Source organism: Dermochelys coriacea, chromosome 8 (genome assembly GCF_009764565.3).
Source record: "Dermochelys coriacea isolate rDerCor1 chromosome 8, rDerCor1.pri.v4, whole genome shotgun sequence".
NCBI lineage: Eukaryota > Metazoa > Chordata > Testudines > Dermochelyidae > Dermochelys > Dermochelys coriacea.
The window spans coordinates 7,473,445-7,500,553 of record NC_050075.1 but is presented as its reverse complement, the minus strand read 5'-3'; the positions used below and the strand labels follow the sequence as shown (position 1 = coordinate 7,500,553).

General features: G+C 43.0%; 2 protein-coding genes across 9 annotated transcripts in view; both read right to left on the bottom strand.

Moving 5' to 3' along the window:
- RNF130 (ring finger protein 130) overlaps positions 1 to 16,109 on the bottom strand; it is a 93,890-nt gene extending 77,781 nt beyond the window's left edge. For 2 of the 5 annotated variants that reach the window (XM_043520503.1, XM_043520505.1), the window contains exon 1: positions 15,340 to 16,107. In XM_043520503.1, coding sequence (XP_043376438.1) covers positions 15,340 to 15,601 — 262 coding nt within the window. In that variant the 5' untranslated portion in view covers positions 15,602 to 16,107. Of the gene's footprint in view, positions 1 to 15,339 lie in introns of all 5 variants that reach the window. The other 3 variants (XM_038414108.2, XM_043520504.1, XM_038414107.2) reach the window with 3 other exon arrangements.
- Positions 16,110 to 22,736: 6,627 nt separating this feature from the next.
- The window catches only part of FLT4 (fms related receptor tyrosine kinase 4), a 100,797-nt gene continuing 96,424 nt past the window's right edge, over positions 22,737 to 27,109 (bottom strand). For 2 of the 4 annotated variants that reach the window (XM_043490644.1, XM_038414285.2), the window contains exon 30: positions 22,737 to 26,962. In XM_043490644.1, the coding sequence (XP_043346579.1) occupies positions 26,743 to 26,962 (220 nt within the window). In that variant the 3' untranslated portion in view covers positions 22,737 to 26,742. The remainder of the gene's footprint in view (positions 26,963 to 27,109) is intronic. The other 2 variants (XM_043490645.1, XM_038414286.2) reach the window with 1 other exon arrangement.

The window sequence follows — 27,109 nt, the reverse complement described above, 5'->3', positions numbered from 1 at the left end:
AGCCGTGGTAGACAGCGGGGGTCCCCTGGAGCTCCGAGTCGCCACGGGGTTCCCTGTAACAGCCCAGCCACAGTGGGCGGACCCCTCGCAGCTGTCCAGCTGCAATGGGCAGTGGCGGGACCCCAGAGCTCTCCGCCGCTGTAGGGGGTGAGGAGATCCCCGAGCTCCCAGCCACTGTGGATGCCGGACCCTACCCCTTCCCCATTTATCAGGGATATTTTTTAGTAAAAGTCAGACAGGTCATGGGCTTTCATGAATTTTTGTGTATTGCCCATGACCTGTTTGTGATTTTTACTAAAAATGTTTGACAAAATCTGAGCCTTATTATTCATGTATACAACATAGAAATTTCACTTTTCAAAGTAATTCTCTAATTTAGAGAGTGGTCTGATACCGTTGAGCACTTAAGGTAAAATAAAATAGAAATTAAGAGCTAAAAATGAAGTAACTAGAATAATAAAAGGTCTGGCATTATGGTGGAGTTAAGAAATATCCCAGTTTCATAAAAAATAAATTATATAGGAGTCTCAGTATGTTTGTATCACTTAAGATTTTTAAACAACGTTTAGCTACTATCACTAGCAGTGAAAGGAGACTACATAATTTGCTGTTCATGTACAGAACAAAAGAGTTTTCTAGATTTTTCCCTATTTTCACAATGAATAGGAAATGGGAGGCAGCTGTGTGTTCATTCACAAAAGCAATGTCTTTAATTCATCTAACGGCAGAACTGATTTATTTAATGTCAAACAATATTACGTGGACTTGATGCAGTGTCCTTAAGAAATCCAGACAGCTTTACTTTTTCCAGAAAGAAAAAGCATGTTGGAAGCAGAAACCCAACTGTGTAAACCAGTGCTTCTGGGACAACATTCTAGACTTTGAACTTCAGCAACACAGGAATCTGGAGAAGCAGGGGGAAAAATACAAAAGTTCCCAGAACTGAGAACCTAAGATATGAAAGCACAACACAATAAATGCAGCAGTCCACGTGAGGGACAACTAAGTACAACAAAAAGCTGTTGTAGCATTTCTCACTAGAAGCTTGAAATAAACTGTGATTCAGTTAGGTGGCCTTACTACAGAAGAGGCAACAAGCTGACAGAATCTTGATTTGTTTAAACGCTACTTGTGCCCTGGATAACATATACCCTACAAATATTAGGCAAGTATAATCTCTAGCTGAAAATTAATTTTGAAGTCATGAAACCTATAGGTACAAGAATATCAAATACACAAAAGAGGTGGACAAAATGTAGCACAGCAATCCTGTAAGAAGCACTTAATGACCAAAACCAGAAATGACAAGTGGCAAAAATTAAAAAAAATTACACTAAGGTGCACAGACACCTGTAACAGTCAAAACATATTAAGGAATAGTGTTCAAACTAATCATAAGATGACAGTGTCTAGAAAATTTTAGAAAAGAGTATAATAGAATTATAGGTATATCCTTGTTTGAGATGGCACTAAATTTAAATTTAAATCTAAATTTACCATCCATAACAGGGATAAAGTGAGAGGCTAAAAGTTGAGTAGAGTTGGACCTTGCAAAGGGAATTAAAACCAATAGTAAAAGGTTCTATAGCCATATAAATAAGAAGAAAACTAAGAAAAAAGAAGTGGGGACGCTAAACACTGAGGATGGAGTGGAGGTTAAAGATAATCTACGCATGGCCCAACACCTAAACGAATACTTTGCCTCAGTCTTTAATAAGGCTAAAGAGGATCTTAGGGATAATGGTAGCATGACGAATGGGAATGAGGATATGGAGGTAGATATTACCATATCTGAGGTAGAAGCGAAACTGAAACAGCTTAATGGGACTAAATCGGGGGGGCCCAGATAATCTTCATCCAAGAATATTAAAGGAATTGGCACCTGAAATTGCAAGCCCATTAGCAAGAATTTTTAATGAATCTGTAAACTCAGGAGTAGTACTGAATGATTGGAGAATTGCTAATATAGTTCCTATTTTTAAGAAAGGAGAAAAAGTGATCCGGATAACTATAGGCCAGTTAGTTTGACATCTGTGGTATGCAAGGTCCTGGAAAAAATTTTGAAGGAGAAATTAGTTAAGGACATTGAAGTCAATGGTAAATGGGACAAAATACAACATGGTTTTACAAAAGGTAGATCGTGCCAAACCAACCTGATTTCCTTCTTTGAGAAAGTAACAGATTTTTTGATAAGGAAATGCAGTGGATCTAATTTACCTAGATTTCAGTAAGGCATTTGATACCGTGTCACATGGGGAATTATTAGTTAAAATTGGAAAAGATGGGGATCAATATGAACATCAAAAGGTGGATAAGGAATTGGTTAAAGAGGAGACTACAACGGGTCCTACTGAAAGGCGAACTGTCAGGCTGGAGGGAGGTTACCAGTGGAGTTCCTCAGGGATCAGTTCTGGGACCAATCTTTTTATTACTGACCTTGGCACAAAAAGTGGGAGTGTGCTAATAAAGTTTGCAGATGATACAAAGCTGGGAGGTACTGCCAATTCAGAGAAGGATCGGGATATTATACAGGAGGATCTGGATGACCTTGTAAACTGGAGTAATAGTAATAGGGTGAAATTTAATAGTGAGAAGTGTAAGGTTATGCATTTAGGGATTAATAACAAGAATTTTAGTTATAAGCTGGGGACGCATCAATTAGAAGTAACGGAAGAGGAGAAGGACCTTAGAGTATTGGTTGATCATAGGATGACTATGAGCTGCCAAAGTGATATGCCTGTGAAAAAAGCTAATGTGGTTTTGGGATGCATCAGGAGAGGGATAAGGAAGTTTTAATACCATTATACAAGGCACTGGTGAGACCTCACCTAAAATACTTTGTGCAGTTCTGGTCTCCCATATTTAAAAAGGATGAATTCAAGCTGGAGCAGGTACAGAGAAGGGCTACTAGGATGATCCGAGGAATGGAATACTTGTCTTATGAAAGGAGACTTAAGGAGCTTGGCTTGTTTAGCCTAACTAAAAGAAGGTTGAGGGGAGATATGATTGCTCTCTATAAATATATCAGAGGGATAAATACAGGAGAGAGAGAGGAATTATTTAAGCTCAGCACCAATGTGGACACAAGAACAAATGGGTATAAACTGGCCACCAGGAAGTTTAGACTTGAAATTAGACGAAGGTTTCTAACCATCAGAGGAGTGAAGTTTTGGAATAGCCTTCCAAGGGAAGCAGTGGGGGCAAAAGATCTATCTGGCTTTAAGATTCTACTCAATAAGTTTATGGAAGAGATGGTATGATGGGATAATGTGATTTTGGTAATTAATTGATCTTTAAATATTCAGGGTAAATAGGCCTAATCCCCTGAGATGGGATATTAGATGGATGGGATCTGAGTTACCCAGAAAAGAATTTTCTGTAGTATCTGGCTGGTGAATCTTGCCCATATGCTCAGGGTTTAGCTGATTGCCATATTTGGGGTCGGGAAGGAATTTTCCTCCAGGGCAGATTGGAAGAGGCCCTGGAGGTTTTTCGCCTTCCTCTGTAGCATGGGGCACGGGTCACTTGAGGGAGGATTCTCTGCTCCTTGAAGTTTTTAAACCATGATTTGAGGACTTCAATAGCTCAGACATAGGTGAGGTTTTTCGCAGGAGTGGGTGGGTGAGATTCTGTGGCCTGCGTTGTGCAGGAGGTCGGACTAGATGATCAGAATGGTCCCTTCTGACCTTAGTATCTATGAATCCTATGTACGTAGCATAAATTCCATAAAGTCTGTTTTTGCTGACAACCGCACAGTGTACAGGTAACACTAATGGAGAGTCAGTACTTTAGTGGCTGTTTGTTTGATTATGGTTTTTAATACACTCCAGAGGATCTAACTCTTACAGTGAACCACTCCCCCTTCTTATTGAATTTAAGATATCTGCTATACACCAGTGCTGAGCATATCAATTAGCACTGTAAGGGACAGATAACTGAACTAAGTCAGCAAGTTTAATTGTCAATAGTTGTCCATTATCATCCGTCATCTATGCTCAGTTATTCAGATTCCATTTGGAATGTACAATATTTTTCACAAGCCTAGGACTTGAATATATCAGCTGGATGGTCTCCATGACATAATGAAAACCAATTTAAGAGTAATTTAAATGATTGCTAATACAAATCACTTACATATGAAGAGATCTAATCAGAAGTCATTTATGTCATTATTGTAGAAAAGTATCAAACAGAAAGCTATTTTTGTACTTTTCACTATAGATGTGAGTGCAATTATGTGGGCTAACTCAAAGTGATCAGTTACCAGCATATAGGTCCATTTTAGGACTGGCACAATCAGTATTTGGTCCATGTCCCCTTCCTTATATTTGCTGCTGTACTGTGAACTTGTTGGGTGATGCAGTTTGGACATCTCTCTCACAGATTACAGCAAAGGCGAGTTAGCAAACACTCATCTCATAACTAGTGGGATCTAATGTTTAGCAACAAAACATCTCTCCTTTTCTGTTTCAATTAATCTGCATATAGCAAGTCTATTGACTGAAGTGATGAGTCTTATATAACACTGTATAGATTTAAATAATTTTAGATAATCTATAAAAACCTCACACTTATGTTATTTGTATCAGTTAAAGAATGTGATTTGATAGATATCTCCCTCCTCCAAGTTGGACTGGAACTGCAGCAGAAGTTTCTTTCAGACACATACAAGTCTTATCCTTCAGTTGTGTCCGGTTATTATGAATGGCCGAGACAAACTTTTATATGATCAGGACCAGTTCAACTACACTTTACAACAGTATAACTGTTCCAGTAAAAATGTTTTCCTTTCCAGACACATCATCACTTCAGTTTCCTCAAAACATTGTTCATGACCCATACACAGATAATTATGACATCATCATCTGCTACAAAGTGGTTGACACATTTATGAAGGTCAGATGGGACTTGGGAAAGATTTAAAGTTTATTTGTGAGAAGTTACATCACTTACATGTAGAACAGGTTTCTTACTGTTGTATGGAAGCAGATTCACGAATCTTTTTTTTAACTTTATGGCAATAGTTAAGACTACTAGTTCTTCATGGAAGAGCACTGTGGTCTAGTGGATAGGGCACTGGACTGGAAGGAAGCTTTTTCTCTGGTTCTGCCACTGAAGTGCTATGTGACCCTGAGGAACTCATTTCATCCTCTGAGGCTCTATTCACCCTCTGTCTTGTCTATTTAGATTTTAAGCTCTTTCAGACATATACAGTCTCATGTGTTTCGACAATGCCCAATACAATGGAGTCCCAGTCTCAGTTGGGGGTCTCTAGCCACTACCATAATACACATAGTATTAAGGCATAATTAAAAGAACAAGTCTAATATAGAAGAAGTACTGTTTTAACAAATCGGACAACAGAATACACAACTATGCTGTCTTGAAGGTTTGCCTACAGTCAACCTGTCATTGTTTTTCTTACAACCTGTCTACTCCATTATCTGCTCTGTTATGTCTGCCTACTAGTTTTCCTTAGTTTCTTTTGTATCTCTAATGTAATCCCTTTTCAAAGATATCACAGCACATCAGATAACATTACTTGCAGAGGTGAAAGTATGCTGGTCCGATCTACCGGCAAGAGCCTGTGGACCGGCTTCCCCAGGCTGGCGATTTAAAGGGCCCAGAGCTCCAGCCGCTGTGGGGAGCCCCGAGCCCTTTAAAGCGCTGCCTGAGCCCTGCTGCTGCTACCCCGGGGCTCCAGCAACCAGGCTCGGGCAGCGATTTAAAGGGCCTGGAGCGCCGCTGCAGAGGCTGGACCCCCGGGCCCTTTAAAACTGCCCAAGCCTCAGGGCTCCCAGCCACCTCTGCAGCTGGGAGCTCTGGGGTGATTTAAAGGCCCCAGGGCTCCCAGCCGCAGCCCCAGGGCCTTTAAATCTTTAAAGGCCCCACCTCTTCCAGTTGAGGCCACGCCCCAACTCAGGCGTACAGGTAAGTCCTTTAAGTTACTTTCACCCGATTACTTGCAACATATGGAACATACCTGTGGTGCACCCATCCATAACTATACATATGTTGGCTCACATAGCACAAGAGTGGCATTCAGGAATGGAGAGCGAAGAGAATAGAATATTTGTTTTCCTGAATTTAGCAATGATAGTATTATATACTCCCACAACTTCACATGACTTATTTCCCCATTCCCAATCACTACTAGCAAGAGAAATTGTGTTATAAAAAGCTTGTAAGTGTGCATGTTCTGCCCTTTCAATACATGAAACGCTAAGTTCAAATTTGACCCAAAAATATAAAAGTCCTATAAAATGGGGGAGGAAAACTGTGCCTACCTGAAATTCTTTCTTTATGTAATAAGGTCCACAGATTAATGGGCCTTCCACCTACTTACCATTTTGGGTGGGGGGCAGGAAGAGAACCAGATCATCAGTCACTGGCACAAAGGGGTGCATCCCTATCCATAAACAATTTCCATAGCCAAAAAATGATGATCTTGACTACCTCATTAAGAAAATTACACTTAATTCAAAAAAGTAACTATGGGCACTACTGTCTCCTTATGCAGAACATAATAAAAACAAAACTTCCTTCAACCTAAAGATCAGTTCTGATCAAGTTCACAACAGAAAATACTCTACCCAAGGAATGGTCAGTCTGAATTTACTTGAAAAGTCTTTTTGTTCAAATAGTAAGTACAGATAAGAAATATTCCTTTTCATTGTCTAAGGTTTACATCGGTTATAATGGTCTTATTAGCAGCGTGAACCCAGAGTTGAAGGCAGATATATTAAAAATGTGTACATAATTGTAGATGCACACACAGTTACAGAACAGCTCCTCTCAAAAGGAAGATCAGATGACATTTTGATGTCCCAGTTACAGAACTGGAGAAGGTGTGAACAGACAACTATATGACCACCATCTTCAAGATCCCCTTAGCCTTGGCTAATTCTGATGAAATAATGCCTTGATACTATGACGGAATCCCCAGGGCGCAACCTGGCACTGGGGTACCGCTGAGCCTTTTGTCTCACCAACCTGGGCTCCCTCTCGCATTGTGATGCTGTGACAAGCTGCAAACCACTCCAGGTACTGCCCTTACACAGCCATCCACAGACAGGGAGACATCCAGCTGAGTTATGTGAATACTTTCACCAGCCACTCATGAACCAACAATAGAGAAGCTCCAGCCAATTCCCCACACTCCCCAGCCTAGGACCTCAGGTTAGTACTGTCCTGCCCTGGTCAGAAACCTGACCAGTGTAAGTTTATTACCCAGTCCGTCCCTTCTTCAATGTCAAGAGGACATGCGCCAGTTTTTGTTCCTGAGCAGATTCCTCAAGCACTTCAAGCAAAACAGTTTTAGATAAAATAGATTTATTAACTACAGAAAGATAAATTTAAAGTGATTACAAGTAATAAGCATGCAGATCAAAGTTGATTATCTAAGAAATAAAAGTAAAACTGAGTTAAATCCTGTCTTGTTTATAGAAATCAAATAGTGTCTCACTCTGATGGTATAATTCCTTAATACACAGGCTGGGATTCTCCTTTCTAGCCTGGAACCACCTCCCCAGTTCAGTGTTTGTCCTCCAGACGTATTTCCAAGTGTTGAGTTGGGGGGGGGGGGGAGAGAAAATAAGGCCAAATGATGATGTCACTTGCCCTCCTTTATAGATTTCTCCAGATTACTAGAAAGATCTTTTGCTATGAACGCGAGTCAAGCAATCTCCATTGTATACAATTCCTGGTTAATCCTAGTGTGAATGATTCCCCTTAAAATGGGCCATGATCAGTGTCTGGCTGCGCCATTTCTGCACCTGAAAGGCTGGTTGTGGGTGTTTCCAACGTCACAACATATTTCAGTAACACACACATAGCAAACTTCATAACTTCACATACAATGACAGCACATACAATCCAACAGGATATTAAACAGATCAAGACTTAAAATGATACCTCACAAGGCATACTTTGTACAAAAATATATCAATTATATTGACAGTGGTAAATATGAGGGTGCCAGAGTGTTGCTTTGGGGTACAGTGTCACAGATCCCTAAACCAGTGCTTGACCACATCATGAAATAGGTCATATTGGATATCTTCCTGGAGACCAAACACATAGTGAGCGTATCAGATTATTCCCTTACACAGTCAATTCTTCTCCCCATCAGGCAGCTAGTTCAAGCCTGTCTAGCTCTTGGTGCAAGACTGGCCCTTGTGTCAACAGGCAGGTTACCTTGTAGAAGAAATATGGGTAGACCTACTTGCCATGTCGAATAGTTCTCCTCAACTAGTGATGGTGGAAGAGGTATAAGTATGTTTTCCTTCCAATTCTTTAATCTCTTAACGATTTGAGGAGCGGCTGCTGGCCATGTTCCTGAACCCTCCTCCTGAAAAGCTAGACACTGTGTGGTTGCCTTGGTGTTGTAGGTCTTTGTTTTTCTTCCTAGTGCCAAGCCTGACTGTGGTGGTATTCAGCTTTCCCTTATTATGTATGGTGCATACAGGTAACAGGTTTGCTCTGCCCAAGACACCAACAGTTGTGTCTTTCTGGAAAGATGAAGACATGGTTATACTCCATTTTATCTACACAGACCATGGCAAAGATGTGGTCTGTCATTACAAGACTCTATGGAAAATGCACAGAAGGAATCTGTGCTGTGAACCCATACAGGATGGCCCTGACCTCTAGACAGTTTATGTTGTGCCTCTTCTCTTCCTCGGATCAGGTCTCTAATCTGTGTCTTTCAGTGGGTACTCCACTCTCCTAGACTGGCATTGGTCATTATGACTGCTCAGTCTTCCTCATGTACAAGGAACCCTTTTGTAAGTCTGTACTTCAAATCACCAGAAGATGAAAATGGTAGCCAGTTTGGGGAGAGAGATTCATTACTAAACAAGACAGCAGAGAGTGTATGGAAAAGACGGAACCTCTGAAGAAGCATCACGTGGACTCAGGCCCATACTGGCATATCTATGCATGACATCATTCTTGAGAGAGACAGACTGAGGTCTCTGAAGTTCTAGACTTCTCATGTGAGTGCCCTTAATTTACCTGGCCTCTCCTATGACACTAGCACCTTATACTGTAGGTGGTGTCTCAGTTTTTAATCACAATCAATATTTGGCCCTTTAGATCCATCAAGACGACAATCCTCCAGAAACCAGGTTGCACGCTGAATATCCATTGTTGCTTTGTTTGTAAATGGAACCCTCATTCACAAGTTGTCCAGGAAGGGAGAGATAAGGGTCTTTTGCTGTTTGAGGGCTGCTACTAGGAAAGTAAGAACTTTTATGAAAGCTATGGAAACTAAACAGACAAGAAGAAAAAGGATCTGCTTTGAAGAGAAATATGTAGAGTCCTGCGCAGATACACAAATGTGTATCCGCATTCAATCTGCAAAAATTATCTGTGGATGAGGATATCCGTGGATTTGCAGGGCTCTACACTGAGAGCTGGATTGAGACTCTAAGGCACCCTCTGCCTCCAGAGCCCAGTCGCGGAGAGACATGCTGGCAGCTGTGGGGAGCTGCGGCGGACCCTCCACTTGCCCTGGGCAGGGGGCCCGAGCAGCTCCCAGCCCAGTGTCCCTGCCCCGAACTCTGCCTTCCTGCCCTTTGGCCCCCCTTCCCCGCAGGGCAGATGGTGGGACCCAGGCTCCCCACAGCTCCCAGTGCGGCTCTCCCTGACCTGGTTCTGGCCGGGGATGGGGGCAGCTCAGAGCTGCAGCCTGGCTACAATACGAGTTGGGCGGGCAACTGTGGGGAGCCACGGTGGACCCTCCACCTGCCCTGGGTGTGGAACCCGAGCAGCTCCTGGCTCCTGTCCCTGCCCATCAGGCCCTCCACCCAAAGCAGATCGAGGATCCATGTCACGGTTCCTCACAGTTGTCCGCCTGCTCTTACCATCAAAGCCCTGTGCAGATACAAAATTTGTACCCATATCCATGCTGGTAATGCATAAATGGTCCACGGATATTTGCATCTGCATCCAGGGGTGTGGATACCCACAGATATCCCATGGATTTGCAGGACTACAGAAATATGGATTTGTTAACATGGACAAGATCAAAACAAACTGTGCCACGGGGCCATCAATGCCTAGCAGCTCTTCCAAAAGTTGTCCAACTGAAGATTAGGTAACATTCAAACATGCAGGCTTGTGCAGCAAAAATATAATAAGACTTATACATTAGAATTTAGATGACAGAATTCAAGCTAGAAGAATTACTGGCAGAAAAGCAGCAGTCACCTTACCACTTCCTGTTTTAAAGAGGTAGTATCAGTTTTGTCATGTGTGATTGTTTTAAAAAACAAGTATCAGAGGGATAGCCGTGTTAGTCTGGATCTGTAAGAGCAGCAGAGTCCTGTGTTAGTCTATAAGGTGCCACAGGACTCTGCTGCTTTTAAAAAACAGTTGACTGAGTCAGATTTTATACAAGCACTGCTTTTTAAAAGACTATCAGACAGTTTACATAAAAAAGCATTTTAGCTACAAAGGTAGTATTTTGGATTTAATTAAACTGATTAGAAGCTCTTTGAAATGAGAATTAATCTGGTTTCAAATGACTCATTAGTTCATATGGAAAGAAAGGAAAATCACTGCAGTTTATGCAACTTTTTTGTAATACTTAATTTTTTTCTTGGTGGCTCAATAGAAAAATTTAATTGCCACTCAACTGTAATCCCCAGTAGTTTTAGTCTAGCTACATCTCCTAATCCCTATTGTCTGACATGATTTAGGCTATATGTATCTATACCCATCTCTGCCACAATCCTTTCTTCACAATGCTTTCCCTGTTCTTGTTTGTTGGTTTAGTCACCAGTCACATATTGTCTAAATCTCAAGATTGTGAACAATCTGGGGCAGATATTGTGTTTTATTTGTACACTCCAAGTATAGCAGGGCCCAATCAGGCTCCATAGGCGGTATCGTAATAAAAAATAATAAAACAGTACTATGCAACAGTATGTGGTTGACTGGGATTTGCAAAAATAGCATATTCATCCCCTAGAAAAGGACATGCCTTACTTTGCTCAATAGTTCCTTTTTCAAAGGAAAAAGCGTTCAGAAAAGTCTCACCCATCTGCCAGAAGATGGCTGAAAAACAAGAGGTTTCAAGGTGTTCACATATTAAGCCAAGGAAATTGCAGGATGGGAGTACACCATTTCTCATACTGATGCTAAACATTGCTGGGAAAAACAAGTTACAGTAGCCAAATTCCTATGTTTAATTTCCTTGGTTCATTTTATAAGCTTGTTTTAAATCCCTGGATTGTACGTACACACACACATAATCATGGGTTAATATTGACTACTACAGGTTCCCAATTCCCAAGATTTTTCACTGTGAAAAAATATATACTCTATAAAATACTTGTTTTTTTTAAAAACCTAACATCTTCCAGAGAAATTTTCAAAGGTAGAGCAAGCAATAAGAATCCACTCTAAACACAGTAATGATGACTGGGATCATTATAAAAATTTTTGCAGATATTAGATCTATTAGAAAACTATATTGTCAGTCTTACAGATATTGAAATAAGGAGTCAGTTTTGCTCATTTAAAGTATCAGCATAATCTTTAAAATGTTAAATACCAACCGCACCTATAGTCCTAGAGAAGCTGGTAACAGACCTATAAAAGAATTCTTTCATCAGAATTATTCAGTATTGATGTCAAAGTAATCTGTGGTTTCCCATCAGTACCTATTTTATGATCATCTCTATATTTAGAAGTTACATATTCTCATGATAAAAATTAAGTACTTGGCTTTGAGTAATTTAAAATTAAAAAAATTATATAGTTCTTGGGATAATGAGAAAAGGACCCAAAACACATGTAAGTGGACAACACAAGAACAGAGGAGATATTCAGCCTTTATATTAACATTCTTACAAAAGTATACATATATTTATGCTGTATTTCCATTTTAGGGTAACTGTGACATGCCATACCATTCAAGTTACACTAGCAATTTACATTCACAGAATCACTTTTGTGAATTACCATCTAATCAAGTAAACTTTATTTGGGTGGAATACAGCTTTTAAAACCAGATATCAAATTCACACAGAAGTTTTAGCAAGGCAGAGAGAAATCAAGTTGCCTTAATGTGCGTACTAACAGGACAGAGGAATAAACTGGAAGTATTTCAGCTACATATGTGGACAGAAAAGAAGGGGAAAATGCACAAGTTTAAAAAAATTCCAAAATGATGCAACCACATCTTTAACATCTAGGAAGACCACCACATAATTGCATAGGACTACAGCATCTTAAATAAATTGTTTTAATAGCATATAAAAATACTGAGTAAACAAAGAGCCACGTCATGAAAACTACCATGAGGAGTCTCATTATGGCAGTTAAGTATCTTCAGGATTGGTCCTAATGCCACTATGTGTGAAAGAAATTTACTTCTCTATACGCAATGAGACTACACACAGAGGGGCATTTCAGGTCCTCAACACAGGGATGCTCTCAGTATATGCGTAAGCAAAGTCATTATGCTGAGCACTCAGGTTCATGAAAATTCCATGCAAGACAGTGATTGAGTGGGCTGCTATCAAGCCCTAACTTCACTATCAGTAAATCTGCATATATAATATCACAAATATAAGGTCTTTTCTGCCCAGCCTAAGTGACAGGTAAAGAGTCGATGTATAGACAAGATTACAGTCCTAGTTCAGCAAAGGATGGACTATTTATTCTGGTTTAAGAGCTATTATTACCTTCTAAACAAACTCTTGCACCAAGTTAAACAGACAATGATCAAGGTATTAGGGCAACTGCTAGTAGCAGGAAGGCATTAAGGCTCACTTATCAAAAAGAAAAGGAGTACTTGTGGCACCTTAGAGACTAACAAATAAGTACTCCTTTTCTTTTTGCGAGTACAGACTAACACGGCTGTTACTCTTAAACTTATCAAATACAGCAATACTACCAAGATAAAACAGAACCCTAAAGACTATTTATAAGCATGCAAATTGGTATGTTAGTTACAGTTTATGAAATCAATATTTTAATCTTCTCTACTCTAAATTAATTGTTAAATACTATTATTTTTACATGTGGGAAAATGTGCCTTGCACAAAAAGTAAAATTTGCAAGGTTTTAACAGAGCAGTATAAAGCACTTCATAAAAGAGATTAAAGGAAGACACTTAGGTCTACCTTTATAGGCTTCTTTTGACAAGCTGAAGGACAGAACTGAACCTGTTCAGCAACTGATGAAATATCAAACATTAATGATTACAGCATGTCAGAACTGAAATAATTCAGGTCTGCAATTTCATGATTCACCATGCTCTACCTAGTTGAAATTATTTGTCATGTTATACTTTTAAGGCTGTTTCATGGACGTGCTAAGGTTTATTTAAGCTCTTCTCTTGTTATTCCTGTGAAAATACTATCATCCTTTGACAAATGTTTTTGTTAACTCTTTGGAGATGACTATCAGAAAAGAATGTAAAAGATTGCTAAAATAGAATTAAGGATTGTTTCATCAATTTTTATTGACAAAAGATGCAGCACTTTGCTGTAAAGGAAATCCAGATGTCAGACTCTTTCATACACTAAAAACAATACATGTTAAAAAGATACAATACCACCTATAAGACATTGTTTTACATCTCCTTGCATTTCACCAAGATAACTTGACATGAAATTAAGATGCTTTCAGGGAGGGGGGGGAAGAGTGGGAGAGAATAGAGAGGTCAGCCACCACTGGAGGGCCTTTATTTGAATTCCAAATCCGTCCCTCCCAAGTGCCCTTCAGGATCAATCAATCAATCTATGGTTTTATTTTGACTATGATAAAAAAAAGTGTTTTTCAGAATGTGTTATTCTAGCATGTTCTAAGTAACACTTCTAAAAACTCTAGTGAAGCTCAGGGCTTCAACTAGAACAGTTAGTATGTGCTAAAATACAACCTGCCTTGACACTAGTCTTTTAAAATATATTAGTTACCACATCCCAAAAAACAAAAACAAACAAAAAAAATCTCATATTTTAGCCTAGTCAAGGCAAATCCTATAAGTGGCTTTCAGCATCAAAACATAACATGGTGATGTTTGGATTTGTGATGGGTAATAATGGACAATTAAAGAGATTTTTTCAATTCTTTTAAAAAAATTTGTATTTTAGGTGTCCCCCCCAAATACTAGATATTAATTTCTGGGTTTACAGTACAAGCACTAAAAGATTATTTATTTTATATTCCTCTCTCTCTAGAAGTTCAGCATCCAAAAAACATGCTAGGAACCAGATATGATCCATCAAGCAAGTCCATCACCCAAGAAAGGTAGCAGCCTGCAAACACCCTGTGATACATGATTTAATTCAAGAGATACCATTTAAAAATTTTACTATTTTGACTTGCTTAAAGTATTCCTAGTTAATGGCTTTCCTTCCAGCCTTGACAAGATTAGTATCATTAAAAAAAAAAAAAAAAAAAAAAAAGAACATGAATACGTTAATATTCTCTCCAAGAATCTCACATTTTATTTATCAGAATGTAACCAACAAAAAAGTTAAAGCTATTACATTCACATTTTATTTAAAATACTAATATCACTAGCTACAAAAATAGCGCACGCATTAATAAAGGATGAAATCTGGGTAAGGTGTAATTACACAGAGACACACATGTGGTGTATTGCTTATATCAGACGCAAGCATACTGTGGGTGTCTGAAACACATCAGGATGTAAGCTTGTTGACGTCAACCATCCTGTAACTGCAAATACATTGAAATAGGCTTAAGCGTACAACTGACTATGTTATCAAGTGGTTTTATACAGTTAGACACATCAAATTCTCCTGATAAATAACTAGCATAGAAGTTCTGAGAGGAAACTTGTTTGTAGCAATTTTGACATTGGAAATTTTGCTACACTACTTTGTTTAATGCACTAATACCGAATATCTAACACTGCCATTAATTCAGAAAGAATGCATGAGTCTCGACATGACTTAACACTTGCTGAACCCTGTACAATTGATTAGTACTAACACACTCAGAAAAACTGATTATGAATATTCTAGGAAGGGAAAGTCCTCCCTCTTCTTCTTTGCCAGAGCTAACAATGAAAATCTGCAAGCCTTACACACAGATAACTGCTCTGTCAACAAGATACCAGATAGCAAGTGAATAATTTACTCTGCGACCAGATTAGATAGTTTACTTGTCACCACAGCACAACAAAGCGTCGGCCACGTTTATTTTGTTAGCAGCTGTGTTTTTGTGTGCGCTACCCAATATAATCTTACTCGATAATCAAGCACACATCGAAAACCCAGAAAAAGATCTAGGATACTTTCAAGGTAGAGCCTCTCCGTTCACAATAAAGGAAAAGAGGTGGTCAACGATATTTACCTCCGTTGATAGGCACCGGTGCCAGAAGCAGGCCTTTGACCTCCACTTTGGGGGAATCCTGCCCGTAGCGCCCACGATCGATCCTTAGTAATGTAGGGCTGACTCGGTCGGGGTTCAATACAGTCACGTTGATGAGGGCTGTGTAATACGCCTGACTGGTATTATCCGCGCCAGCCAGCAAGACACAACAGTTAACCAGGACCCAGACGGGCAAGGAAGAGAGACGGTTCCAGTACTGTGAAGTCCACTGCGCGATCATCATCTTCACCCGAAGTCGAACGAGCCCAGATGCAGATTTAAAGCGTCTTCCCAGGCCAAGGCGCCTCCTCAAGCGCAGCGCGCGTGGCTCTTCCCCCACGCCCAGGCAAGGGCCGCGGGCTCACCGCACCGGCGGAGGCAGGGAAGCCCTCGGGTCCATCTACGGGCCAGTGGCAGAGCGGGTGGGCTACCGACGAAGGGCCCCGCCCCCCGAACTTGGGCTCACAGCTTCGGGCGGCTCCCGCGCATCCCGCCACAGCCCGGCCTCGGGGGTCAGCGCAGGGCCGGCGCGGCTCGAGGCAGCCCCCGGCGGAGAGTCCCGCTCGGCGCCCGCGCGGCTACGGAGAGCGGGCGGCAGCCGGGCCGGGGGGATGCGGCGGCGGCTCGCGGCCCCCCCCCCCCGCTGCCTGCCACCGGGCTGGGCGCGGAGCGGGCACCGGCCCGCGCGAGGGGCGCCCGCCGGGGCTGCAGCTCTCCTCCCCGCGCGCTCCGGACTCCCTCGGGCGCTCTCCGCCCCTCCCCCCTCGCTTCAGGATCCCCCCTCAGACTCCCCCGCAGCCTCCCCCGCCGGCGGGGATCCGCTCAGGGCCGCGGGGGCTGCCCCTCCGGCCCGGCCGCTCCCGCTGACGGCTGCCGCTCCATGCCCGGCTCCGCAGCTCCCTCCCCGGTCCGGGACTCGACGAGGCGCCGACCCGCTCCGCTCCTCAGGCAAAGCCCGCGCCCGGCGCGCAGACCCCGACAAGGTCCAACTCCTACCCCCGCCGACTGCTGCGCAAGCGCGCTACGCCCCGCCCCCGCCCCCGCCCATCGCCATGAGGGGGAGGCGGGGCTCTGGAGAGTCACACCCACCTGGGGGCGTGGTTAACAGGGAGAGAGGGCGGTTCTACAGGGAGCCACACCCACCGAGGGGGCGAGGCTACCTAGAAAGGGGATGGCTATTACACTGAGGGGAGGTGCCTGGAGGTGGGGCAGGGCGGGGCCAGGCCCGGCCCGGCCAGTCAGGAAAAGGGGTGGAGCTAGCAGCAGGCTACTGCACCCCATACTGCAGGGAGTGGAGGAGCTGGGGAGCCTCCTACTAGAGTCCTCCTAGCTACTTCCTTTGAGGGGTTGCAGTGGCTCCCTGCCAGCTGGGAAGTGCTGGGAGCTGCACCTTGTGATGCTTGGGGGGTGGAGCAGGGGTGGCAAAGCTGAGCAAGACCTAAGGGAGTTTGTCAATGGGCCTGGGAGAGAATAGGCCTGGGGAGAGAACTGTGCTTCACTCATAGAGATAGGTCTCTTCTGGTTGGGACCACATGGGGATAGTCTCTGGACAACAGGATCAGAGTCTGCTCTCTGTTACTTCAGTGACTCACCAGGGTCAGTCAGGATTCATGGTGTCATATGTATGAGCAGGATCTTGCCCCTCTGTCTCCAAGACTGCCTCCTCTACCTTAAATGTACTGAAAGGAAAATCAGAAGGACATAACAATGTCCTCAGGTTGGACTTTCAAGACTTTGATCTGAAGCAGCATCTGATCTTTGACAGGCTCAATTTTCTTAACAAAAGGATTTGCAAAACACAACTGCTGACATTCTTCCTCAGAAGCCCTGTCAGTACTTCTAGGACATAAACTAGAATTCAATAGACTATGAAGAGCCCTAAATACAATGGCTGGGCCATTTTAGATACTTTACAGTTAATATAGTGAAGAAGTTTGACTCTACAAACTCAGTTTTCTGATTGAGGGATTTAGACATAAGGACAAACGCTGTGCCTAGAGTGTCTCCATTATTCTTTTAGCTTTTTTTACCTCTAAGATCCAGAGCTCTGCTGAGTATCAAGCCAATCAGTGAGCATGATTAAAAGCACATGTCTAAAATGGAAAAATGTGTGTTGTATGCATGGGAGGAAGGAGGGGTAATGTGGGAAAGTAAAAAAATAGTTTGGCCAATTGAAACTAGATAGAGAATTTAAGTAGGTTTTTCACTACAGTATAACAACCTGATTTGGAATTTGGCCGGGACATTTGTCCATTCCAGCGTGAGTTGGCTTTTGTTTTCTGTAGTAAAATTGAAAAAATTTACAACTACCCAGATGTTACTGAGTTAAATAAATATTAACATTAGATTTCTTCATTTAAATAACATCATGGAAGTTCCAAGGATCTGGGTCTGTGCATGGCCACAGGAATAATCAAAAATAAAACATCAAAAAAACCCTTCCAGGCCTCATATAGGCAAAGTATCTGAAACTTATTTATGGGAAGGAAAACTAGTAATCCAGTATTTCAGTCTTCACAGGGCCTTTGTTGAGAATACTTTCTGAATTCCTGAGCAAATAATTGTGCTGATGTTCTTTTGCAATATGAAAAGGAGTACTTGTGGCACCTTAGAGACTAACAAATTTATTAGAGCATAAGCTTTCGTGAGCTACAGCTCACTTCATCGGAATGCATCCGATGAAGTGAGCTGTAGCTCACGAAAGCTTATGCTCTAATAAATTTGTTAGTCTCTAAGGTGCCACAAGTACTCCTTTTCTTTTTGCGAATACAGACTAACACGGCTGCTACTCTGAAACCTGTGATTTTGCAATATGCATTCCCTGATGACTTTACCAACAGCTGTGGAAGGCCTCAAGATAAGGGTAGTGATTAACCTCAAATATTGTGGTTAAACTGCTCCATTCTATAACTGTTGTGATGCACCTGGTCACAGATGCATGTGAGCTAGCAAGGAGAAAGAACTTTCTGTATTTTCATTTACCTGTAACCAGGCAGTTAAATTCTGTCCTTGGAAATGTCTGTGTAACTTCCAACGAAGGTAGTGGGAATCACATATGTGCCTCTGAGAGCACAAATTGGCCCACAAGGCCCACTAAAGGCATGTAACTTGTGGAGTTGTAAAATCCTCTGAGATGCTGTTTATGAAAAGCTCTGTAGAAATGTCAATATGATGCAAGAAATGTCTTTGAAGTAGCAGTGGAATGTTCTGCTTTCACATCATATTTTTTTCCCCTCTCCTGCTTGGGAAATGCTGGGTGAAGAACCACAATGATTTCACTAATGGCCTCTAAGCATTTTACAAAACCTTTCATCCTGTATACAAGGGGGAGGGACCACAAGGCAAAAGTAATGACAAATGCTCATATTTCAATAATGCCTTCATAGGTAATGTTCCAGAACCCTGTCTCATCACGCTTGGAATACAGATGGTGGTTTAATTTTATGGGCCAGCAGCTCTGTGGTGTTTAAAGCAAACTCAGAGCTAGCACTTTTACTGTTGAAATACCCCTTTTCCCAGAGCAGTCCTCATTAACAGCTGGATTCATCTTGGCACTGGGGCAGGCACCAGCCCCAGGACAGAGGAGAAGCAGTTTCCTCCTCTCCTGTTCAGTGGCAGCAGGGGCTGGGGTCACCCACAGTACAAGTTAGGGCAGCTTGCCAGGCTGTGCTAATTTGTGTCCCTGCTTCAATGGCCCCTATGCGGCTTTGTAGGGGCACAGAATTTCTCGGGTGAATGCCCCGCCACACACTCCTGCTCCCAGTCTGCTTCCTCCAGTCCATCCCTGCCCCAGAATGCCCCCTAGCCCAAGGGCTATTGTGAAGACAGAGTGAGGTGCTGATGGAACTGGCTGTGCTGGAGGCATTCCTAAGTGGACCCTGACACCTGCTCTGTAGTGCCTTTCTGCCAGCTGGAAGGAGCTGCAAGGCAGGGATGAATTGTAGGGGTAAAGCATGTAATAGCAGCTTTTTGCATTTCTATAGAGAGCCTGGTCTGGAGGTGTGTGTGCAGTGATGAACCTCAGGAGATGCTAATTTCTCACCCTGGGTCTTGATGTGTGATACTGGGACATCCACTTCCCTTCTGTATTTCAATTTCCTCAGCTGTAAAGTGGGGATAATAATAGAAACCTCACAGGGAATGTTGTGAGGATTATTTGGTTAATGTCTGATCCAGCACTTTGAAGGTATAAGTATTAGTTGTTATTACTATGCTTCCATTCTTCCAAGTATCTCAAAGCACTTCATAAACATCAATTATTCCTCGCAACTCTCCTGGGGATGAAATAAGAATTCTCTCTATTTTACAGCTAGGTAAACCAAGCCACTGGAACATAAGCTGCCCAGGGTCACACAGCAAGTATCAGAGCTGGGAATAGAACACAGGTGTCCTAACTCCCAGTCCCCTGCTCTAACCACACTAGACTATACTGCCTCTAAATTTCACTTGAGAATTTTCTGCCTTTTCCCTCTGCCCCTTTTCTATGTGTTACTTTTATTTCCATTTAGTACTTCCCAATTCATGAATCTACTTGTGGGTGCTACATTCCATCATCTCTTCCATGTCTGCTGCATATTGTGGGCCTCATTCTTGAGTACCTTCACCTTGCATCTTATATTGTCAGTAGCACCTATGCAAAGTAGCTGTACACCACCATCAAATCAGAACGGTAGATCACTTTGCACAGGTGTAAATGACTGCACAAGGGACCACCTTTTCTCTTGTGTTTCAATCCTTTTACACCACTCCAGAGGACATGGCCACTGGAGAATTTCCCTAGGTAGGACAAATCTCTAGGTAGCATACAGCTGGCATAATGCCTCTCTGTCACGCCCCCTGTAGCCACAAGCATTGAGGGCCTAGTTAGGAAAAATGGGGCATGACCTTATGGCTCTAGGTATTCAAAGTTAAAGTAGAGCAATCTTAAAGCATTAATTACAAAGGGGACTGAGAGGCCCCTGGCCAACCTGAGAAAAAGGGAAAGGTAGTTTAAAGCCATATTTGTTCTCTTACACCCTGTTTTTGTGCCAAGGACAGCACAGCTGCAACGAAGCATTAAACCCAAGAGGCAAGGCAGTTGTGAATTGTACCCCTTCTGTGCCTGGAGAGCCAGCACTGACAAGTGTACTTTCCCTCTTACTCCCCATGAGATGCAGGTACTTGAAGAGCTGCAGAGAATTTTGCTGAACTGGGCTGTCACAACATCATCTTTATCTGCTGTCCGGCATCCGAGGGTTTGTCTACGCTGCAGTAAAAGACCTGTGGCATGGCCATGGCCATGGCTGGTCTGGGTCAGCTGACTCAGACTCACGGGGCTTGGTTTGTGGGACTAAAACGTGCAGTGTAGACATTCTGGCTCAGGCTGAAAGGGGTGGGGTCTCAGAGCCTGGGCTCCAGGCTGAGGTAGAATGTCTACATAGCAATTTTTAGCCCCATAGTGCAAGCCAGAATCAATTGACCTGGACTCTCAGAATTTGTGCCTCAGGTTTATTTTTATTTTTATTTTTTTTTTGCAGTGTAGATGTACTCTGAGGGCCTGTTTTTTTCCACAGATTCAGAGATTTTGCAAGTTCACCCTATTGTGGTTAAACAGAGGAGGCTGCCAGGGTTCAGCTGGCATTAAAGGATATGTATTTTCAGGAAACGTTCATACTTTTTCTTAACTGCACAAATTTCCCCAGTGAAAGAGCTACTGAAAATTTCCGTAAAATAACATCCTTCCTCTACCCCAGTGCAAGAGGCCTACATTTCGTCCTGGTCTTTACTTTTTGTGGTACAAATGTTCTTTGTCAAAAGTTTCCTCCACCTCCGCCCTTTTCTCTCTCTGTCTCCTGTGTAATGACAGGTTTCAGAGTAGCAGCCGTGTTAGTCTGTATTCGCAAAAAAGAAAAGGAGTACTTGTGGCACCTTAGAGACTAACAAATTTATAAGAGCATAAGCTTTCATGAGCTACAGCTCACTTCATCGGATGCATTTGGTGGATCCTGTGCATCCCTCCACAAAACTAGCTTCCAACCTGCAGTGCCTCACCTGCCCCTGAGCGGTTTCCCATCCTGTAGAGGACACTGTTAGAGCTACAGCACCACCTAGGGGAGTATTGGAGAAGAAAAAAATTCTCACCTACTTCTGAGGGCAGCTAAGTGGAGCTCAGACAACAGGTAGCAGCACACAGCGGAAAGGGGTATGACAGTGGGTGGGATTCACAGGGAGCAAAAATGGATCTGGAGGGGTCTTGAGACTCTTGATCATGAGGCAGGAGAGCTCACCTACAGTAGGATGTTTCTGACAGGGTGCTTTGGGGCTCGCTTTGACTTTTGCCAGCCAATCTCAGAGCTTCACCATATTTGGAGGAGGCCATTCATACATCCTTCTAGCTCAGCTCAAGGGCATCGGAGCCTTTCCAAAAGTGGTGCCCCCCCAAGGCCCCAACCCCAGCCAAGCCATAAGCCAGAGCAGGGCCAGGGAGTCCACCCCCTTCCTGGCTGTGGTGGGGCCAAAAGCAGCTCCCTGCCCACCCCCCCGGAACCCATGCTCAAGGCAGGTGGAGAGACCCAGACCTCACAGCTACCCGTGTGGCTCTCCCCAATCCAATTCCAGCCCGGGGAGGTGCCTCAGAGCCACAGCCTGGCTATGGTAAGAGCTGGGTGGGCAGCTGTGGGGAACTAAGCGCAGACCCTCCACCTGCCCTGGGTGAAGGGCCCCAGGGGCAGGGACATGTGCCGGGGACTGCTCAGGCCCCCCGACCAGGGCAGGTGGAGGGTCTGTGCCATGGCTCCTCACAGCTGCCCGGGCTCTCCAGCTGGGTTCCAAGCTGGCCTGGCAGGGGCAAGGTGGAGGGGAAGGGGCGGGGTCCACCCCAGTGAAAAGTGGACAGGACAGGCCCCCCCATTTTCTGGCACCACTGGCTCAGCGATTCTCAAACTTCATTGCACTGCAACCCCCTTCTGACAACAAAAATTACTCCATGACCCAAGGAAGGGGGACTGAAGCTTGAGCCCTCCCAAGCCCCGCCAAGGTATCTGGTCAGTATTTTAAGGGTCTTGCTGAGTGAAGCTTTTAGTTTGCAGGTCACTGGTTCAGATAAACATACTTATCCAAAGTGTATCCGGCTTTATCCAAGGATCTCATGAGAAAAGACTAACTTTCATCCTGGAAATGCCACAAGAACAGCTGTTTCCTGCCTGAAAGGAGGAAATGCAAAGAGACACAAATGTGAAATAATAAAACCAAAACATGTTAATTGATCTGAGTTAGATTGCAAACAAGGTTGGATTCAACCTTGAGTTTTGTGCGAAGATCACAGTCATGCGACTTAGCAAGGACCAGCATCTTTGTAGTTGCCGAAGCTATGTAACTTCAGAAATGACAGAAAGCAGGTGAAAGTTATGACTTTATTTTATTTCACATTTAGATATTACAACAAAACTCTTAATGACAAAGTTTAACAAGTACTATAGGAGGAGAGGGGGGAAAAAGCAGTGTTCTAACTGGTTTAATATATAACTGAACTGTCAGAGACAGGACTCAAATAAAGTGATTTTAAAAAACCCACAAACACTCCTGTGTAACACAGAGAGAGAGAGAGACACACACACACACACACACACACACACACACACACACACACCACATCTACTTACACTCGCACACAAACACACTTATCCATTCACACGCAACCCCTGTTATCCTACTTGCATCAAAGGCCACTTCGCTGAAACATTCAATGCTGCTGTGGCAACAACTGGTACCAGATTAAAATATTGGCATGTAAAGGAAGCATTACTTGATTCACATATATGCCAATGGTTTTGATTGGGGGTGTGCATATGTATGAGCAAGTAGAGAATCCATGCCAGTGCTCTGTGTCAAACACTTTATTTTCATGAGAGAGGAATGATCTGTAATAACTAATGAGTGGTAAAAAAAAAATTAAACTAGCAGGATATTGGTCATTTTTTATGGCATAATAACAAATCTCTCAGCATCAAAAATTAGGTTCAGTTAAAAAAAAAGAGTGAGGGTGTTGCTAAACTTCATAGGTACAGAAATTAAACCAGGGGTTTTAAAAATTGAAATTGTCTACTGCAATTGCGGAAGCCCAAACATTGCAGCATGGGGCTAGTGCATCAGAACCGAAAATGAAACAGATCGACCTCATTTCATTGCTCAACCTAAGTTGCAGAATGTAAAAAATGGCAGAAATGATTAAAACATTGATTTTTAAAACTGTCAATTTTAATAATCATGGATGGTGGCAATAACATAGGAAAGAATGTCAACTTTTTACACCATCATTTTAATCTTGATAGTGTGCTTTTAAATGACTGAAAATACAAGTGTCTATACAACTGCGCATGGTCACACGTTACATTGATACTACATCAGAGGGAGTGTCTGCAGAGTAGACAGGTTTACTCATATTATGTTATGTTATGCATGTATTACTGTTGTTGCAAATATAATAGGATTTGATTCCCCCACCCCTCCTGTCCTTCCACCCTAAAGAGGGTACAAAGTATCGGAAGCAAAGCAAACCTCTGCTGAAATTGTATGACTGCAACATTCAGATTAAAATGTCATTCCAGCTCCTTGTCCTTGACCTGCAGATGGACTCATCCAGGCTGCCTTTAAACAACAGATTTCAGTGCAATAACTTTTCCATAGACTGATGTTTGTGTACATGTACATGGAATACCTATCCACTCTGTATTCTGAATACAGATGCACAGACAGAGTGTGGCTCAGAGCCTGGTTATCATCACAAGCCATTTCAAAAAGCCCTGGACACACTGCTCTGGAAAACTGTGCTAGGACCCTGCTAAATGTGGGGTTTACTAGTACATTTTCAACCATCGGATAGAGAAGGCCTTTTGGCCCCTTTGTACAGTGGCATTTTATTTGTTGTTTTATTGGTAAATATTTTTAGGCCTTTTTTGCAGCTGAAGTGTATTTCCAGGTGAAGTCTTTTCTGTGGAACATTGTAGGCTGGCAGGTGTGATGAGTATAGTCAGGACAAAAAAGGCTGGGTCTAAAGGATGCATCAAGAGAGTGGGCTAAATTCAGCCTGGGTTTATGTGATAGTAGGCACAAAATCAACCTCCCCAGTGCCAAGGGCCTGCTGCAGCGATAGTATAAGACGTGGCCTAGGCACCTAGAGGATGCACTAATTCAGTGTCCCTCCTAGCAGCCTCCATCAGTAGGGTTCCTTACTTGAGTCATGACCGCAACTTAAAGCTACTCTAGCAGCTGACAACTGTGGGTTGAATTCCCACGGGGTGCAGTGGGATTAGCAGGCACAGGGAGGTATGAGTTTTGGGGAATCTCCTCCAACTCTCTGATATGCACATCATACTATAATTCCACTGACACAAAAGGGAAGAGCAATATTTTGGTGGACTGATTTTGTGCCTTGCAGATGTCTGTATGTAATTTTAAAAACAAAACCACCTACATTCCCATTCATCAAGTAAACTCACAGCCCCACACTTGTGCAGAGAATTGTAATCAAACAGACAAGACATTGAGTGTACCCACAACATACAACTCAATGTGGGAAAGGTACAGACAATGGTGGTGCCAGTTTGTAAATGCACAAAACCCTCTTATGGAGGAAAAATATAATCTGGAAAAATATATCTGATACAAAAAAAAAAGTCAAAACAAACCCCTTAGTTCTATACATAGAAGCCTGGCCTGCAAGCAGAATTCCTTTGGTGCTGAGATGCCAAAGGTATAGAGAGCTTCTGCCTCTGAAAGGTGTGTGGGATGAGATGCTAAAAGGAAACTCACAAGCTGCTCAAATGAGCCTCTTCACAAAGATTTCTCTGACACTTTTGTGAAGCTGCTTTGTGGCAGGGAGAGGAAAAGCAGGTGAGGAATGGCAGGGAAACAGAACAGAAATGTGTTCAGATGAACTGCACAGAGAGTCCCCATAGCTTCTGAGCTCATGTGATTTCACATAAAAAAGCCACTGACGCTGCTTTTATAGAAACCAATATTTCTTGATCCCACACCTAGGAAAGCCCATTGGAATGAAAGACAGGTTCACTATGCTGGAGACTCTGGCAAAGTGCTGTGATAGATACTGAAGAGGAGTCTGTCTGAGGTGTGGTCTCCCCTTTGGAGATCCTGCTGGGGCAATGGCTGAGTGGCTGCTGAAAGTGGATGCAAATGTATGTGAAGCCAATACAGTCTATCCAAGTTAATAGCACTTACCAGACCCACAGTGGTTCTCTCTTCCACTGCAGTGATGACAGCAAACAAAGCGATGCAATTAAAGGGACCTTATCTTTTTGCTTTGTATTCTCCATTGTTCATAAAACCCTTACAGCTCATTGCAAATAAAAATGTCACATCCGACCACTTTGATCTTTTCCTTTCATCAAACACTGATTTTCCCTCTGTGTTTAGAATCCAGCTGAAATTAACATGACTTTGCTTTCTTTATTTTCTAACTGGAGCAACAAACTATAGCAAGGCTCTGAGGAGAGGGATGGTTAGTTACCTGCTGCCAGCATAGAGTGTATAAAACTTGACTTTTTCACAGGGTCTACAAAAACAGTGGATATTTCTCTGTCTTACTGGGATGACTTTAGTTATTAGCTGATAACTTTTTCAGGGCTTGTTGCTTTAAGGTAGCAAAAATAATCCCCCTGATTAGGTATAAAGGCAGGTCTCCATTGCTAGGGATGCTAAATGTTTGGGGATCATTCACAAAGGAATATTGGTTGGACTGGATGAAGTGGTTTTGAGGGGCCGGGAGTGCTTTCGTGCCTAGTGAGTTACACACACATTGGTATGTTTACGGGGAATATCTGAATCCACTGGGATCCTTTCATCCATCGCTTGGAAACGTCCTGCTCTTGTTGCTGGTACCACTTTGTCAGTCTTCCCTTTGGTTCTGTCCCTCTCCTCAGTGGCTGAAGTCATGAAGACTAAGAGAGTAGAAAAAACAATCCAAAGGAAATAATTTAAGGCTGTATATCAGGAAGAGTCTTGACTCAGACATCTATTTATATCTGACCTGAAATGGGGCTTATTGAGTGGAAACCTATCTGAATAGAGGCTGGATGTGGAGAGGAGATTGCAGCACTCAGCACAGATGCACACTAACCAGTGGAATTAGTTTGTCTCACCCGTACAAATAAAACAGAACATCTGAATCAGTGATGTGCTCTCTCTCGTGCCTGTGTGGATCAGAAGCTGCATCCCGAGTCATCAGTCTGTAATTCCAAGGCATTCTCGCTCCCTTTCTCCATCTGTTTTGTGTGGATTTCCTGCTGTGGTTTGTTCTAGGTTGGAGGGGAAGCTCCGTATGGCAGTGGCAATGCAGCATGAAGGGTGGAAGGTAGTGTCTCGGCATGGTGTCTCCGCAGCCTGTTCCTGTTAATACTGCTCTGAGAAGAAGGACGCATGGACAGCGGAGGGACTGGCCCCCTCTCCAGGTGGGGTGTAGCTGCCATCCTCTGAGTGTTCTGACAGTTCCCCATATTCACTGTTGTAAAAAGTCTGGCCTCCGACCTGGGACTGATACAACGGTCGACACCTGCCTCTCAGGTCTGACTGTTCCACTGCCAACTCTGCATTTCGACTGGGCCCTTTACTGCTGTTAGCAAAGAGAGATGCAGCGAATCAGTTCAGAGCAGTACTGGAGAAACCCAGCACCTCTCAGAGAGGCTTCCCAGCATCAGAAAGAACCTCATTAAAGAGCTGCTAAAGCACAGAGGCAAGGCAGGCATTCAGGGGGACATGC